The sequence below is a fragment of the Eutrigla gurnardus genome (genome assembly GCF_963514095.1).
Source record: "Eutrigla gurnardus genome assembly, chromosome: 20".
Taxonomy (NCBI): Eukaryota; Metazoa; Chordata; class Actinopteri; order Perciformes; family Triglidae; genus Eutrigla; species Eutrigla gurnardus.
In genome coordinates this window covers 6,989,544-7,003,956 of record NC_139931.1, presented here as the reverse complement: position 1 = coordinate 7,003,956, position 14,413 = coordinate 6,989,544, and the positions used below count along the sequence as shown (strand labels likewise).

Genomic DNA, 14,413 nt, shown 5'->3' with positions numbered 1-14,413 from the left:
GGAAATTGCTGCTGGCTTAGTCACAACTCAAACCATCATTAAAGCACATCGTTTGCTGTTTTAAAACTAACAGAATATGATTTATAATATATAATGCCACAAACGTAACACAGCGATGATACGTTTGTCCCAGGACTATTAAATACATTAATATAATCACAGTCGGACGTTAATGTACACATAAACCATTTTTTTTTTTTATTAAAAATGAGTATTACTGACTTGTGTTTCAGTTTCCTAGACTGACTAAATTGATTGAGAAGATGTGATTTTTTTTTTGAAGAGAAGATATTTTTATCCACACTCCAAGCCAGTTGGTGGCGCTAATGCACCATATAGTCGTTTGACAACCGCCATTAAAACCTGAAAGAAGAAGACGAAGAAGAAGGCGAAGAAGAAGAACGTCACAAACTAGAAGGGGGATACCTTTAACACTAATGCTGCTGTTGCATATACGCTGTCATAATTTAAATATCAGCCAATACTCTTCTGCCGCCATAGGACATCTTAACAATAAAAAATAGGCCATTGTTGTTGGGTTTTTTGGTCATTTTCGCCGGCTGCTAGCTTACTCCGTGCAGCAGTAAAGACCATGTTTACCTCCCAGACGTCGTCCTTCCAGGATTCAATTGACGTGGAAGAGAGAGATGACTTTGACAGCGAGGAGATTGCTGGATACAGCCAGAAAACTCAGCTGAACTGCTACTACACCATCTATCTTTACCAAGGCACAAGGTAACGCTCCATGTTACTGTTTTAGCTAATACAACTCTATGTCTCTATGGGAAGTTGTGTTGTGTTACGTCATCTGTGTAATGTTATAAGTTTAGGAGTGATATTATTTTTTTTATCATTTAATTTTGTATTATAGTTAACAGTTTTTATTCTAATACTAATAATATTCTTATCCTACAGGACTATTACTATTGTGTTTTTTTCCTGAATACAACCAGCTCCCTGGTTTTCTGTTTTAATTATCATACGGTCGATGATTCTTCTTACCTCCTCTTTTTTTTAGTTCCTGATCCTGCTGACACACATGCAGGTGAAACCAGATGTATTGCTTAAAGCTAACCAGGTGATAAGTAAACTGTCACTTGTCTTAGATCTGAGGCTTCTGGGGAAAATGTGGCATGGAGCCAGAGACGAGCAGACTCCACAACCAGTCAGGATGACTTTAGGTAACAAAGGAGACCTCCGCCTGCCTTCTCATTGCTTTGAGTGGTCGTTTCTCTTTTGGCTTTCACTGTCGTGTGCGTTGGTGTAATCCACGGGCTGCCACCGGACACACAATCAACACGGAATCAATGCTGTTCTCATTTGTGATTTTTTGTTCTGATCATTGCTGTGCTGCTGCTGAGTTACCTGGCCTTCAGGTCTCTCCCAATCCTCTACGCGTCTCCACTTCCATGTGTCAAGTGGAGTTGGCAAACAGAGAAATTCCTTTAAGTGTTGAGGCAAAGTACGTCCTTGTCTGTGACTATGTGTGGTCAGTTACAGCTTTGTGACTCAGTCGTGTGTTGTGTTGTTTGTGGCTAATGCTCATCAGCTTTCTCCATCTGTTCTCCATTGACTTGAGTGCCTTCCAAATTCCTCGTCGCCTTTACTGGCCGCTCGCATCCGTACTGACTCTCTGCCCTGCCCACAGCCTCACACTCATCGACAGCAGCCTTCCGTCAGAGGCGGAGCCTGAGCTGCGGACCTACATTTCGAGGAGGCTGAGCAAAGGGGCCCTGCTGGGAGGCATGGGCAACATCGCCACTGTGGAACTCAGGTGACGCAATTTTACTTACTCCCTCGCAACTTTGTGCTTTGTGACAAAACAAACCAGGGACGATCTGTTTGATCACAGCGCTGACATTCATTTGCCTGGATATAAAGGTTCAGAAGTGGACAAATTAAGTTCGTTAACACAATGTGTTGATCATTTACTCTTCCCAGTATCCCGGAGCAGGCAGTCGGTTGCTACTGCTGTCTCCTGGAGCAGGAACGGTCCCCTGAACAGCCCGATGCTGATGGAAATGGATATGTCATTTGCTTTATGGGCGGCTCTGAAAAAGGACTGAACTTATATCCTTTGTGTAAAGTTGTCTAGTGACCCTTTTCACAGTATAACATTTTGGATATGTCATTGCAGGGTGAGGACAGGTCTAATTGATCACAATTAATGTCATTAATTATAATGTTTAGCCTGCATTGATGTTGAATCGACTGCTGTGAAAGGGGCCTGTTGCAGTGTCCTCATGAAATAAACAGTTATTGGCATCATGCAATGTCCTCTAGTTTTAGTAGCACAATCCTCGCTCTTTCCTGCATTGTTGTGTTGCAATCACATTGTTGTAACTTTGTACGGAGACACACAATAGTTCCAATTCCTTGACCAAACACACATTTAGATTGGAGCTTGATAAATACGTCCAAGGCCTCCATAGCAGTCTGCAAACCCCAGAGGTATGAGAATGCAATGACGGTGCAATTAACTCAAATATTTGCCATTATAGTCAAAATGCAGTATTGATTTTATGTGTGCGTGCGTGTGCGTGTGTGCGTGTGTGCGTGTGTGTGTGTGTGCGTGTGCGTGCGTGTGCGTGTGTGTGCGTCAGCTGCAGAACCTTGAGACGGAGGTGCGCCCGTATCTGAGCCGGTGGTACGAGGAGTCTGTGATGCACATTTACCGGGTGGTGCAGCTGGTCCAGAGCAACATCAGCTTCTTGCTGCACGCTGTGAGTTTATTTTATTTTGACCTTAAGAGCACGTCCAATAAAAAAAAATAGTTTCTCTTTGCTGCAAGGAAATAAATGGACCTGCATTTATGTACTGCCTTTCTAGTCTTCCAGACTACTCAAAGTGCTTTACGCTACATTTCAACATTCACACACACACACACACACTGAAACGTCCTTGAAATGTTTATTTACCATATGCATTAGATTATTGATCATTTAAGCTCTGTGTGTGCCAAACGTATATTTTATCCATAACAATGGGTTTCATTTTCAGGCTCTGAGTCACACACACGTGGAGCTCAGTAATTCAGACGAGAGCACAAAGGCTGATGTGTCCAGGTGAGTTCCCCGTAAATACACTGACACACGTTTCAGACTGCTAAAAATGTAGCAGGTTGGTTATTTTCCCCGCTTGTTTGCTGTTAAATGTGGATTCTATTCTCCTCCAGGTTCATCAAAGCAGCCAGTTTGCTGGGTCTGTCCCAACAAGACACTACCACAGCCTCTCTGTGTAAAGCCATCTCAGAGGACGCACACTCGGACCTGATCATAGACTGCTCCACCAGCCCACCCACGTTCTCCAACAATGGTACGTCATGACATAGACTCGATGTTTGTATCTTTGTTTTTTTTAAGATTCTGATCAAGATCTCTCCCCCCCACAGTCAGTAATCGCTTCTGTGACGACTGGATTCAGGCTTTTCTAAACGCTGCAGAGCGTTGTAATCCTTTCCTGCTCAGACAGATTCTGGAGAACTTCAAACTGAAGGTGAGAAAACATACAAATGAACCGGCAATAACAGGGTTTCTTAAGCTGTTTGGGCTCCGGATCCATGTTCTTTATTCGACTACTGCCACTGTCTTACATCCAGACAACTTCCCTGTTTTGATAACGTGTTTGCTCCTCTCTATCAACCGCCACTTGCACTCCTCAGGCCATCCAGGACATGAACAGCCTGAAGCGTTTTGTGCGTCAGGCAGAGATGAGTCACTACGCCCTGTTCCGCTGCTGCCAGTTCCTGCAGGGCTGCGGGAACGGGGATGTGTTGCTGCAGAACGCCAGAGCGGAGCACAGCGATCTGCCCGAAGCATGCAGCATCATCTCGGTCCTGGAAGACTTCCTCAAGGAACAGTCCCAGGCCCAGGCCTGATCCCATTACAGCGCCTAACAAAAACAGCTGTTCAACTGTAAACCTGGCACTACATCCTATTTTCATCATCGATTGATAATTTAAATCTAAGTTATAAGTCTCCTGTGCTGCCTCTCGGTTGGAAGAGTGGCGGTCAGATCCAGATTATGTAAAACAACGACACTCAGCTTCCTTCAACAAATGTGTCTTTTTTTAATAGTTTATTATCACATCACTACACGCATCTATCATTTAAGGTTAGTTGCTGATTGGAGATGATATAGAATTTGACAAAGACCTCAGTGTGCAGGTCGGTCTACGTCTTCTAGCTCTAGAGCAGCATTTGCCCTGATTCTCTGCCTTTTACTTTTTTTGTTTTTGTTTGTAACAATAATTAGAACCAAAAAATGATGACTAATGTTTTGCTAACTGACAATGATCCAAACTAAAGCGTCTACTCATTGGAGTGGAATTTTCTATTACTTATCAAAACATTATTTTTTGTTATTTTATTTGATTGTATCCGTTTTCTTTTCGAGAAGAAACACATTGAGAATGCACAAATCACTTTTATGCATTGCTTGTTACATAGGCTTCGTTTGTGCTCATTTTCAGCCCAACACCTGCACTACAATATAATGTTTGCGTGATGAATACTGCACTGTACGTATGTTTATCAAGTGATATTAGATGTAAGTTTAATCCTATGTGAATACAGTGTTGCAGATAAAGTGTAATTTTTGGATATAAGTTTCTGTTTACAAAAATCTTAATAGCATTCACCAGCTAAAGACTTCAGAGCAGGGACCCACGCTACTTTTACTAAACATTCGTTTACTTTCAAAGCTTCTTCAATATTAATACACAAACAAATGTGCTAAAGAGAAGACATTAAAATGTGGAATAAGAGTAGATGATATATATATTAAAGTGCATGCCTTTGTTTTATTTTCCCTTCATAGTGCACATACAAAGTTTTTGTATTCTGTCAAACCCATTAAGGGTTTTTGCAACCAAGCTCAAACCATTCCCATTGAAACCAGTCCAAAGTGTGTGTCATACAGCAATATGGTTGGTGGAGTATTCTCTTATACTGTGAAGCAGGTGACATGTTTGACTGTTGTGAACCATAGTGTGAGTGCCGTGTCTGTACAGTGTGTCCTCTATAACTATAAATGACTATAGTGTTCTTGAAATTGTACAGAAGGAGTCGAAATAAATACTATAGTTGAACCTATTTGTCATGCATGTTGTCTAGCATATAAAAGATATAAAAGATTAAGCAGGCAGCGACAGTCTTCTGTGTCCTCTAACTGGACCTCATATCCTCCAGTAGGCCGCGTTCTCCGGCTGCTCCTCTGCAACCACAACACAGACAGCTGAAAGCTTTGGATAGTTATGACTTTTACTATACCATAACTTTTTTAACATACTATACTATAACTTTTTAACATACTTTACTATGACTTTTTAACATACTACACTATAACTTTTTTAACATACCGGTACTTTACTGTGACTTTTTAACATACTACACTATAACTTTTTTAACATACTATACTGTCTTTTTTAACATACTATACTGTCTTTTTTAACATACTATACTATGACTTTTTTCGACATACTATTCTCTTGACTTTTTTCATGACTTTTTTCGACATGCTATACTATGACTTTTTCGTAAATAATTTTTTGTGACTCTTTTTCATGCTACATTAAAACTGTGTTTTGTTCTTGTAACGACGGAACGCAAAGTGATCTAATAAGATTCACTCATGTTAAAATTTTACACCACCAAATGCAGATTCGTGAATATGCAAATATTTAACGTGCAATGTGGTACTGCTTTTGTTGTCTGATGGTTTTGAAGCATCTAGTTCAGCATTTTGTCCATCGTCATCTTGGATTTTGGCCGATGCGATCTGCTCAATTTTTTGCAACCAACCAAGTGAAGAGGGCCGTTCATAGTGATAGTGTAACAAACTGTTGACTGGTGTTGTCTGAATTGTTGTTGTGTTGTGTGATTTGCTGTTGTGGTTTGCCCTTCAGGCCCACCGTAGTATCTACTGGTGATAAAATGATATTTCAGCTGTCAATGATTAACTTAAAATGATGAGAAGTGAAACTTGAGGGTGACTCAACATACTTGAAGTGAGACGCCATTCCAGGCTGAAGGACATTGCCTACAAACACGGTTCATTAGGATTGTGATCAGTAAAAGGACACGGCTTTGGTGAGTCTTGTTGTTAAAGGATTATTCACACCAGAGGAAATGGCAGGGAAAGAGCTTTTTGAAAGTTTCCTGACCTGCTACCTGTGTTCAGAGACTTTCAGAGATCCTGTGTCTCTGACCTGCAACCACAGCTTCTGTTCAAGCTGCCTAGAACAATTCTGGGAAAAGGCGAAGATCAAAAACTGTCCCGTTTGTAAAAGAAAATCCTCCAAAGAACATTGTGGAGTGAACTTCACCCTAACGGACCTGGCTGAGTCCTTCAAAGAGAGACAGAAAACGGGATCACCTGAGACAGAAAAGGGAGAGGAGAAGGTGGAGGTGGTGTGTAGTAAACATCCAGCAAAGCCTAAACTGTTCTGTGAGGATGAGGATGGAGTTGTGTGTACTGTCTGTGAGTCTTCTCTCCACCAGGGTCACAAGGTGGTTCCTATAGAACAAGCAGTCAGAGACCTGAAGGACTGGCTGAGATGTGACTTGAAGTCTCTGCAGGACAAGAGGGACATACACAAACAAGTGGAGGAAACATACAGTGGAATGATTCAACACTCCAAGAAGCAGCTGTTGTCCACAGAGAGACGAATCAGAGCAGAGTTCAACAAGCTGCACCAGTTCCTGAGAGAGGAAGAGGAGTCCAGACTGGCAGCTCTGAGGGAGGAAGAGGAGCAGAAGGGGAAGAGGATCAGCAGAGATATGAAGGTGATCCAGGATCAGATCTCCTCTCTGTCAGACAGTATCTCTGCCGTTGAAGAAGACCTGCAGAAAGACAACGTGCCGTTCCTCAGCAGTTATAAATCCACTCAGACCAGAACCAGAGTCCAGACCTCACGGTCAGATCCACAGCCGGTCTCAGGGGGGCTGATAGATGTGGCCAAGCATCTGGGCAACCTGTCCTTCAGGGTCTGGGAGAAGATGAAGGACATGGTTCACTTCAGTCCTGTCATTCTGGACCCAAACACTGCAGCTGACCATCTCCGTCTGTCTGATGACCTGACCAGGGTGAGACATGGAGACTCAGACCTGCAGATTCCTGACAATCCAGAGAGAAGCACCAAGTATGCCGATGTTCTGGGTTCTGAGGGCTTCAGCTCAGGGAAACACAGCTGGGAGGTGGAAGTGGGAGACCATCCTTTCTGGTCAGTAGGTTTGGCTAAAGAGTCACATGACAGGAAGGGAAAGAAATTTCCTTCACCAGAATATGGAATCTGGCGTTTACTATATATGGATGGAGAATACACTTATGGCGCTGGTGAGACTGTCAGAGTGAAGAAGAGTCTCCAGAGGATCAGAGTCCAGCTGGACTATGATGGGGGGAAGGTGTCTTTCTACAACCCTGAAGACATGACTCACAATGGCACTTGCAGAGACACTTTCACTGAGAAACTCTTCCCCAGGTTTGGTATCGGACGAGCTAGTGTTGCTAGACCTGCTGATATCAAAATGTGTGAAAGTGAGGTTTCTGTGATGTTCAGGGAGGGAGGTGAGCTCTCAGCGACTCATTAGGATTTCATAAAGATCAGTGTTTCATTTGAATGATGATTTACTGTTCAGAAACACTGAATGTTGGTGTAAGAATCTCCCCATTATCTCTCTACCAAGTGTGACTGTTGATTGTCAGACAGATTCTATATATCACTTTAGTTTCAGGCATACGAACAAACTCCTTATTTGTCTTTTCTTTGACTGTAGAACACCCTTCAGAAATTGTCATTGTCAATCATTTTTTAGCCCAACACCTGCACTACAATATAATGTTTGCGTAATGAATACTGCACTGTACGTATGTTTATCAAGTGATATTAGATGTAAGTTTAATCCTATGTGAATACAGTGTTGCAGATATAGTGTAATTTTTGGATATAAGTTTCTGTTTACAAAAATCTTAATAGCATTCACCAGCTGAAGACTTCAGAGCAGGGACCCACGCTACTTTTACTAAACATTCGTTTACTTTCAAAGCTTCTTCAATATTAATACACAAACAAATGTGATAAAGAGAAGAAATTAAACTGTGGAATAAGAGTAGATGATATATATTAAAGTGCATGCCTTTGTTTTATTTTCCTTTCATTGTGCACATACACAGTTTTTGTATTCTGTCAAACCCATTAAGGGTTTTTGCAACCAAGCTCAAACCATTCCCATTGAAACCAGTCCAAAGTGTGTGTCATACAGCAATATGGTTGGTGGAGTATTCTCTTATACTGTGAAGCAGGTGACATGTTTGACTGTTGTGAACCATAGTGTGAGTGCCGTGTCTGTACAGTGTGTCCTCTATAACTATAAATTACTATAGTGTTCTTGAAATTGTACAGAAGGAGTCGAAATAAATACTATAGTTGAACCTATTTGTCGTGGTTGTGGATGTTGTCTAGCATATAAAAGATTTAGCAGGCAGCGACGGTCTTCTGTGTCCTCTAACTGGACCTCATATCCTCCAGTAGGCCGCGTTCTCCGGCTGCTCCTCTGCAACCACAACACAGACAGCTGAAAGCTTCGGATAGTTATGACTTTTACTATACCATAACTTTTTTAACATACTATACTGACTTTTTTAACATACTATACTATAACTTTTTAACATACTTTACTATGACTTTTTAACATACTACACTATAACTTTTTTAACATACTATACTGTCTTTTTTAACATACTATACTATGTCTTTTTTAACATACTATACTATGACTTTTTTCGACATACTATTCTCTTGACTTTTTTCATGACTTTTTTCGACATGCTATACTATGACTTTTTCGTAAATAATTTTTTGTGACTCTTTTTCATGCTACATTAAAACTGTGTTTTGTTCTTGTAACGACAGAACGCAAAGTGATCTAATAAGATTCACTCATGTTAAAATTTTACACCACCAAATGCAGATTCGTGAATATGCAAATATTTAACGTGCAATTTGGTACTGCTTTTGTTGTCTGATGGTTTTGAAGCATCTAGTTCAGCATTTTGTCCATCGCCCTCTTGGATTTTGGCCGATGCGATCTGCTCAATTTTTTGCAACCAACCAAGTGAAGAGGGCCGTTCATAGTGATAGTGTAACAAACTGTTGACTGGTGTTGTCTGAATTGTTGTTGTGTTGTGCATTTGCTGTTGTGGTTTGCCCTTCAGGGCCACCGTAGAATCTACTGGTGAAAAAATTATATGTCGGCTGTCAATGATTAACTTAAAATGATGAGAAGTGAAACTTGAAGGTGACTCGACATACTTGAAGTGAGACGCCATTTCAGGCTGAAGGACGTCGCCTACAAACACGGTTATAGGATTGTGATCAGTAAAAGGACACGAATTTGGTGAGTCTTGTTGTTAAAGGATTATTCACACCAGAGGAAATGGCAGAGAAAGAGCTTTTTGAAAGTTTCCTGACCTGCTACCTGTGTTCAGAGACTTTCAGAGATCCTGTGTCTCTGACCTGCAACCCCAGCTTCTGTTCAAGCTGCCTAGAACAATTCTGGGAAAAGGCGAAGATCAAAAACTGTCCCGTTTGTAAAAGAAAATCCTCCAAAGAACATTGTGGAGTGAACTTCACCCTGAAGGACCTGGCTGAGTCCTTCAAAGAGAGACAGAAAACGGGATCACCTGAGACAGAAAAGGGAGAGGAGAAGGTGGAGGTGGTGTGTAGTAAACATCCAGCAAAGCCTAAACTGTTCTGTGAGGATGAGGATGGAGTTGTGTGTACTGTCTGTGAGTCTTCTCTCCACCAGGGTCACAAGGTGGTTCCTATAGAACAAGCAGTCAGAGACCTGAAGGACCGGCTGAGATGTGACTTGAAGTCTCTGCAGGACAAGAGGGACATACACAAACAAGTGGAGGAAACATACAGTGGAATGATTCAACACTCCAAGAAGCAGCTGTTGTCCACAGAGAGACGAATCAGAGCAGAGTTCAACAAGCTGCACCAGTTCCTGAGAGAGGAAGAGGAGTCCAGACTGGCAGCTCTGAGGGAGGAAGAGGAGCAGAAGGGGAAGAGGATCAGCAGAGATATGAAGGTGATCCAGGATCAGATCTCCTCTCTGTCAGACAGTATCTCTGCCGTTGAAGAAGACCTGCAGAAAGACAACGTGCCGTTCCTCAGCAGTTATAAATCCACTCAGACCAGAACCAGAGTCCAGACCTCACGGTCAGATCCACAGCCGGTCTCAGGGGGGCTGATAGATGTGGCCAAGCATCTGGGCAACCTGTCCTTCAGGGTCTGGGAGAAGATGAAGGACATGGTTCACTTCAGTCCTGTCATTCTGGACCCAAACACTGCAGCTGACCATCTCAGTCTGTCTGATGACCTGACCAGGGTGAGACATGGAGACTCAGACCTGCAGATTCCTGACAATCCAGAGAGAAGCACCAAGTATGCCGATGTTCTGGGTTCTGAGGGCTTCAGCTCAGGGAAACACAGCTGGGAGGTGGAAGTGGGAGACCATCCTTTCTGGTCAGTAGGTTTGGCTAAAGAGTCACATGACAGGAAGGGAAAGAAATTTCCTTCACCAGAATATGGAATCTGGCGTTTACTATATATGGATGGAGAATACACTTATGGCGCTGGTGAGACTGTCAGAGTGAAGAAGAGTCTCCAGAGGATCAGAGTCCAGCTGGACTATGATGGGGGGAAGGTGTCTTTCTACAACCCTGAAGACATGACTCACATCGGCACTTGCAGAGACACTTTCACTGAGAAACTCTTCCCCAGGTTTGGTATCGGACGAGCTAGTGTTGCTAGACCTGCTGATATCAAAATGTGTGAAAGTGAGGTTTCTGTGATGTTCAGGGAGGGAGGTGAGCTCTCAGCGACTCATTAGGATTTCATAAAGATCAGTGTTTCATTTGAATGATGATTTACTGTTCAGAAACACTGAATGTTGGTGTAAGAATCTCCCCGTTATCCCTCTACCAAGTGTGACTGTTGATTGTCAGACAGATTCTATATATCACTTTAGTTTCAGGCATACGAACAAACTCCTTATTTGTCTTTTCTTTGACTGTAGAACACCCTTCAGAAATTGTTTGATAATATTTCTCTTCTGGGTATAAATCCACATGAGGGCAACTTAAATCTGCAAGAACATTGTAACATGAAATTCTCTCGCAGAACGACCTCTTTGACCCTAATCAATCAGGATTCAGGACTGCTTACTCCACTGAGACGGCCCTCCTCACAGTGAACGAGTCCCTGCGAGACGCCAGAGCCTCATCCCACTCCTCCGTTCTCATTCTCTTCGACCTATCTGCTGCATTCGACACAGTCAACCACCAAATCCTCCTCTCCACTCTGGCTGAACTTGGCATAACTGACTCTGCTCTCACCTGGTATACATCATACCTGACAAATCAGGGCCGCTTCTGTTCTCACTATACACCAGATCACTAGGTTCTGTTATTACATCGCATGGATTCTCCTACCATTGCTACGCAGATGACACCCAGCTGTTCCTCTCTTTTCCCCCGTCCTCTGACACTCACATTGCAACTCGCATCTCGGACTGTCTGGCTGACATCTCTGTCTGGACAACTGCACATCACCTCAAGCTTTTGAGCTTTCAAGCTCAAATCACTTTTATGCATTGCTTGTTACATAGGCTTCGTTTGTGCTCATTTTCAGCCCAACACCTGCACTACAATATAATTTTTGCGTGATGAATACTGCACTGTACGTATGTTTATCAAGTGATATTAGACTTCAGAGCAGGGACCCACGCTACTTTTACTAAACATTAGTTTACTTTCAAAGCTTCTTCAATATTAATACACACAAACAAATGTGATAAAGAGAAGAAATTAAACTGTGGAATAAGAGTAGATGATATATATGAAAGTGCATGCCTTTGTTTTATTTTCCTTTCATAGTGCACATACAAAGTTTTAGTATTCTGTCAAACCCATTAAGGATTTTGCAACCAAGCTCAAACCATTCCCATTGAAACCAGTCCAAAGTGTGTGTCATACAGCAATATGGTTGGTGGAGTATTCTCTTATACTGTGAAGCAGGTGACATGTTTGACTGTTGTGAACCATAGTGTGAGTGCCGTGTCTGTACAGTGTGTCCTCTATAACTATAAATTACTATAGTGTTCTTGAAATTGTACAGAAGGAGTCGAAATAAATACTATAGTTGAACCTATTTGTCGTGCATGTTGTCTAGCATATAAAAGATATATAAGATATAAAAGATTTAGCAGGCAGCGACGGTCTTCTGTGTCCTCTGACTGGACCTCATATCCTCCAGTAGGCCGCGTTCTCCGGCTGCTCCTCTGCAACCACAACACAGACAGCTGAAAGCCTCGGATATGAACGTGTGAACATGTTTGCAGCTGTTTCACATGTGGCTTTTGTTTCAAACAAATGTAAGTAACTGTGGCCGTCTAATGAGAACAAGTGAGAAGAAAAGGTTGAAGGATTTACCTAAAATGTCATCAGGCTCCCTCCTCAACAGAGTGCTGGGCGTGTCGTATATGCTTTCTGTGGGGGCTGAGATGGACAAAATGGTATTTCATTATTAACTTGGTATTACCAAGAATTTAAAAAGGTAAAAAGATGTGATCTCACTTGTATGTTGAGCAGAGATCCTGTAAGAGAGAGGGGAGTCATAGAGAGCCTCGTCCGTCTCTATGGAAGCGTTGATCTCACGTTCCTCTAAAGAGACACAGCATCACATTTAAACATCATCACACTGCATGTTATGTTACAATAGATGATACAAGTTTATGTAAGATCGTACTCTTTCGAGGTGGCAAAATGTCATAGTCCTGTCTGTCCTCTGGATTGTCCAACCCACTGAGTGAGTCACCTGAAAGCAAAGTAGTTAGAAGAACCACGACTCAAAAAAAAAAAAAAAGGTGGTAGGCAAATTAGTTAAAAGTTCACCGTTGTGATGCTGGCAGCTCCAGGCTGGAAGTGAGTCTTGCTGCGGGGTTTCCTCAGACGGGCAGATGTGGTCAGGCAGAGACCCAATCACATCGTAGGGGCAGAACGGTGTGCTGCTGTTTAATCTGTCTGGCTGCTCATCATGCACTTCAACGCTGAGGAAAAGGTGGGTTATTTTTAATAGTTTAGATCTGTCATGAAGGGAAATGTCCTCCTCTTACTTACTGTGTGCTCCTGGAGTCTGAGGTAGAAAGATTCATGGCTTGCCACAGACGTCCAACCCACTCCTTTCTGAGAGCTGCTGTCTCTGCTGCCTAGATCACACACACACACACACACACACACACACACACACACACACACACACACACACACACACACACACACACACACACACACACACACACACACACACACACACACACACACACACACACACACACACACACACACACACACACACACACACACACACACACACACACACACACACACACACTTTGGCCCCTGGAACCAGACCTGCCACACAGCCTGCAAATCCTGCGACCGAACCACGGTGGCGACTCACCAACACTTTCCTCTTTCCATTGGTCATGATGATCTCGAACATGAAGCGCTTGCTGTCAACCCTCTGGACCTCCCGCACCGCCTGCACCTGGCCAAAGACGTGGACAAATACTCAGGACGCCTAACGAGAGGCAAAGCAGGGAAGTGCTCGGATCTTTTATCGCACAGCTAAAGAATATTAGTATTAGTGTCCTAAACATATCTTTAAATGAAGCTGTAAAATAAATGCAGTATAGGAGACGCATGGAATAGAATAAAGTGGAATTACTCAAGTAAAATAAGCCTTCATCAAAATTGTAGTGTAGTAAATGTACTTAGTTTCTCATACATCAACAGTGACTGTAGAGGACTTACTGTGTAAATGTAGTAATGGCCTCTTAAGTGTGACTGTGAAGAGAGCAATGTCAACATAACTTTGAGATCTTTACAAAAAAAAAAGCAAAGTTCTACCAGAACGGCAACCATCCTTCAATTGATTATTTTACTGTTATAAAGTAAACTTACAGCACTGCCATTCTTCTGCGTGTAGAAGAACAAGGTTGTATTTTGAAGTCTGAACCAATACGTCGCCCATCTCAATTTCTAGTTACAACAAAAAATAGATGTATAGCAAGCAAAGTCACTTTTTATAAACATTTCCTCACATTAAAGAGTTTGTAACTCACCATAGTGTCTTTTCTTTTCTGCAGGAAGCCTTCAAAAAACAATTTAATCCCATCTGTAGACATGTTATCCCTCAGTAGAGAAGTAAAACAGCCAGTAGCCACAGAGTGAAATTACCGTCTACCTGCGGTGACTTCCTCCTCGCTCAGGCTGAGAACAGCATCATAACACCCCCCATCACCCACTAACTTCTCCATTATGTCCACGACAACAGTTTATTTACACG

General features: G+C 42.4%; 4 protein-coding genes across 7 annotated transcripts; 3 read left to right on the top strand and 1 right to left on the bottom strand.

Moving 5' to 3' along the window:
• Nucleotides 1–388: 388 nt before the first annotated feature.
• Nucleotides 389–4,721, top strand: cUnh17orf75 (chromosome Un C17orf75 homolog). Of its 2 annotated transcripts, XM_084037090.1 has the most exons (10): nt 390–735; nt 1,107–1,181; nt 1,649–1,774; nt 1,942–2,072; nt 2,393–2,451; nt 2,604–2,723; nt 3,001–3,065; nt 3,176–3,315; nt 3,392–3,495; nt 3,662–4,721. In XM_084037090.1, exons 1-10 carry the CDS (start codon nt 593–595, stop codon nt 3,875–3,877), a joined length of 1,179 nt encoding a protein of 392 aa, XP_083893216.1. In that variant the 5' UTR covers nt 390–592; the 3' UTR covers nt 3,878–4,721. The 2 variants fall into 2 exon arrangements, with proteins under 2 accessions (XP_083893217.1, XP_083893216.1); XM_084037091.1 differs by lacking the exon at nt 1,107–1,181 and having other exon boundaries at nt 389–735.
• A 1,407-nt stretch (nt 4,722–6,128) lies between these two features.
• Nucleotides 6,129–7,589, top strand: LOC311031438 (nuclear factor 7, brain-like; the record flags this gene model as incomplete). The annotated part of the gene is made up of 1 exon (XM_084037750.1): nt 6,129–7,589. One exon carries the CDS (start codon nt 6,129–6,131, stop codon nt 7,587–7,589), a length of 1,461 nt encoding a protein of 486 aa, XP_083893876.1.
• Nucleotides 7,590–7,808: 219 nt separating this feature from the next.
• LOC311031009 (uncharacterized protein) lies at nt 7,809–14,300 on the bottom strand. 3 transcript variants are annotated; one of them, XM_084037097.1, is made up of 10 exons: nt 14,190–14,300; nt 14,029–14,106; nt 13,879–13,911; nt 13,526–13,612; nt 13,183–13,271; nt 12,958–13,112; nt 12,812–12,880; nt 12,640–12,726; nt 12,496–12,561; nt 7,809–8,552 (listed from the first exon to the last, which is right to left on the bottom strand). In XM_084037097.1, the coding sequence occupies exons 1-10, from the start codon at nt 14,250–14,252 to the stop codon at nt 8,515–8,517; spliced, it is 765 nt and encodes a 254-aa protein (XP_083893223.1). In that variant the 5' UTR covers nt 14,253–14,300; the 3' UTR covers nt 7,809–8,514. The 3 variants fall into 3 exon arrangements, with proteins under 3 accessions (XP_083893223.1, XP_083893222.1, XP_083893224.1); XM_084037096.1 differs by lacking the exon at nt 7,809–8,552 and adding an exon at nt 11,906–12,344; XM_084037098.1 differs by lacking the exons at nt 7,809–8,552; nt 13,879–13,911 and adding an exon at nt 11,906–12,344.
• Nucleotides 9,435–11,041, top strand: LOC311031005 (nuclear factor 7, brain-like; the record flags this gene model as incomplete). Its single annotated transcript, XM_084037089.1, has 1 exon — nt 9,435–11,041. One exon carries the CDS (start codon nt 9,435–9,437, stop codon nt 10,893–10,895), a length of 1,461 nt encoding a protein of 486 aa, XP_083893215.1. The 3' UTR covers nt 10,896–11,041.
• Nucleotides 14,301–14,413: the final 113 nt, after the last annotated feature.

Bases quoted from the DNA above. Each gene is read 5' to 3' on its own strand.
- LOC311031009 (XM_084037097.1), bottom strand. From the start codon at position 14,252: ATGTCTACAGATGGGATTAAATTGTTTTTTGAAGGCTTCCTGCAGAAA. The intron at 13,272-13,525 runs GTGAGTCGCCAC...TGTGTGATCTAG, and splicing joins ATGGAAAGAGGAAAGTGTTG to GCAGCAGAGACAGCAGCTCT. The intron at 13,113-13,182 runs GTAAGTAAGAGG...CCTTTTCCTCAG, and splicing joins TCAGACTCCAGGAGCACACA to CGTTGAAGTGCATGATGAGC.
- cUnh17orf75 (XM_084037090.1), top strand. From the start codon at position 593: ATGTTTACCTCCCAGACGTCGTCCTTCCAGGATTCAATTGACGTGGAA. The intron at 1,182-1,648 runs GTAACAAAGGAG...CCCTGCCCACAG, and splicing joins ACCAGTCAGGATGACTTTAG to CCTCACACTCATCGACAGCA. The intron at 1,775-1,941 runs GTGACGCAATTT...TACTCTTCCCAG, and splicing joins ATCGCCACTGTGGAACTCAG to TATCCCGGAGCAGGCAGTCG.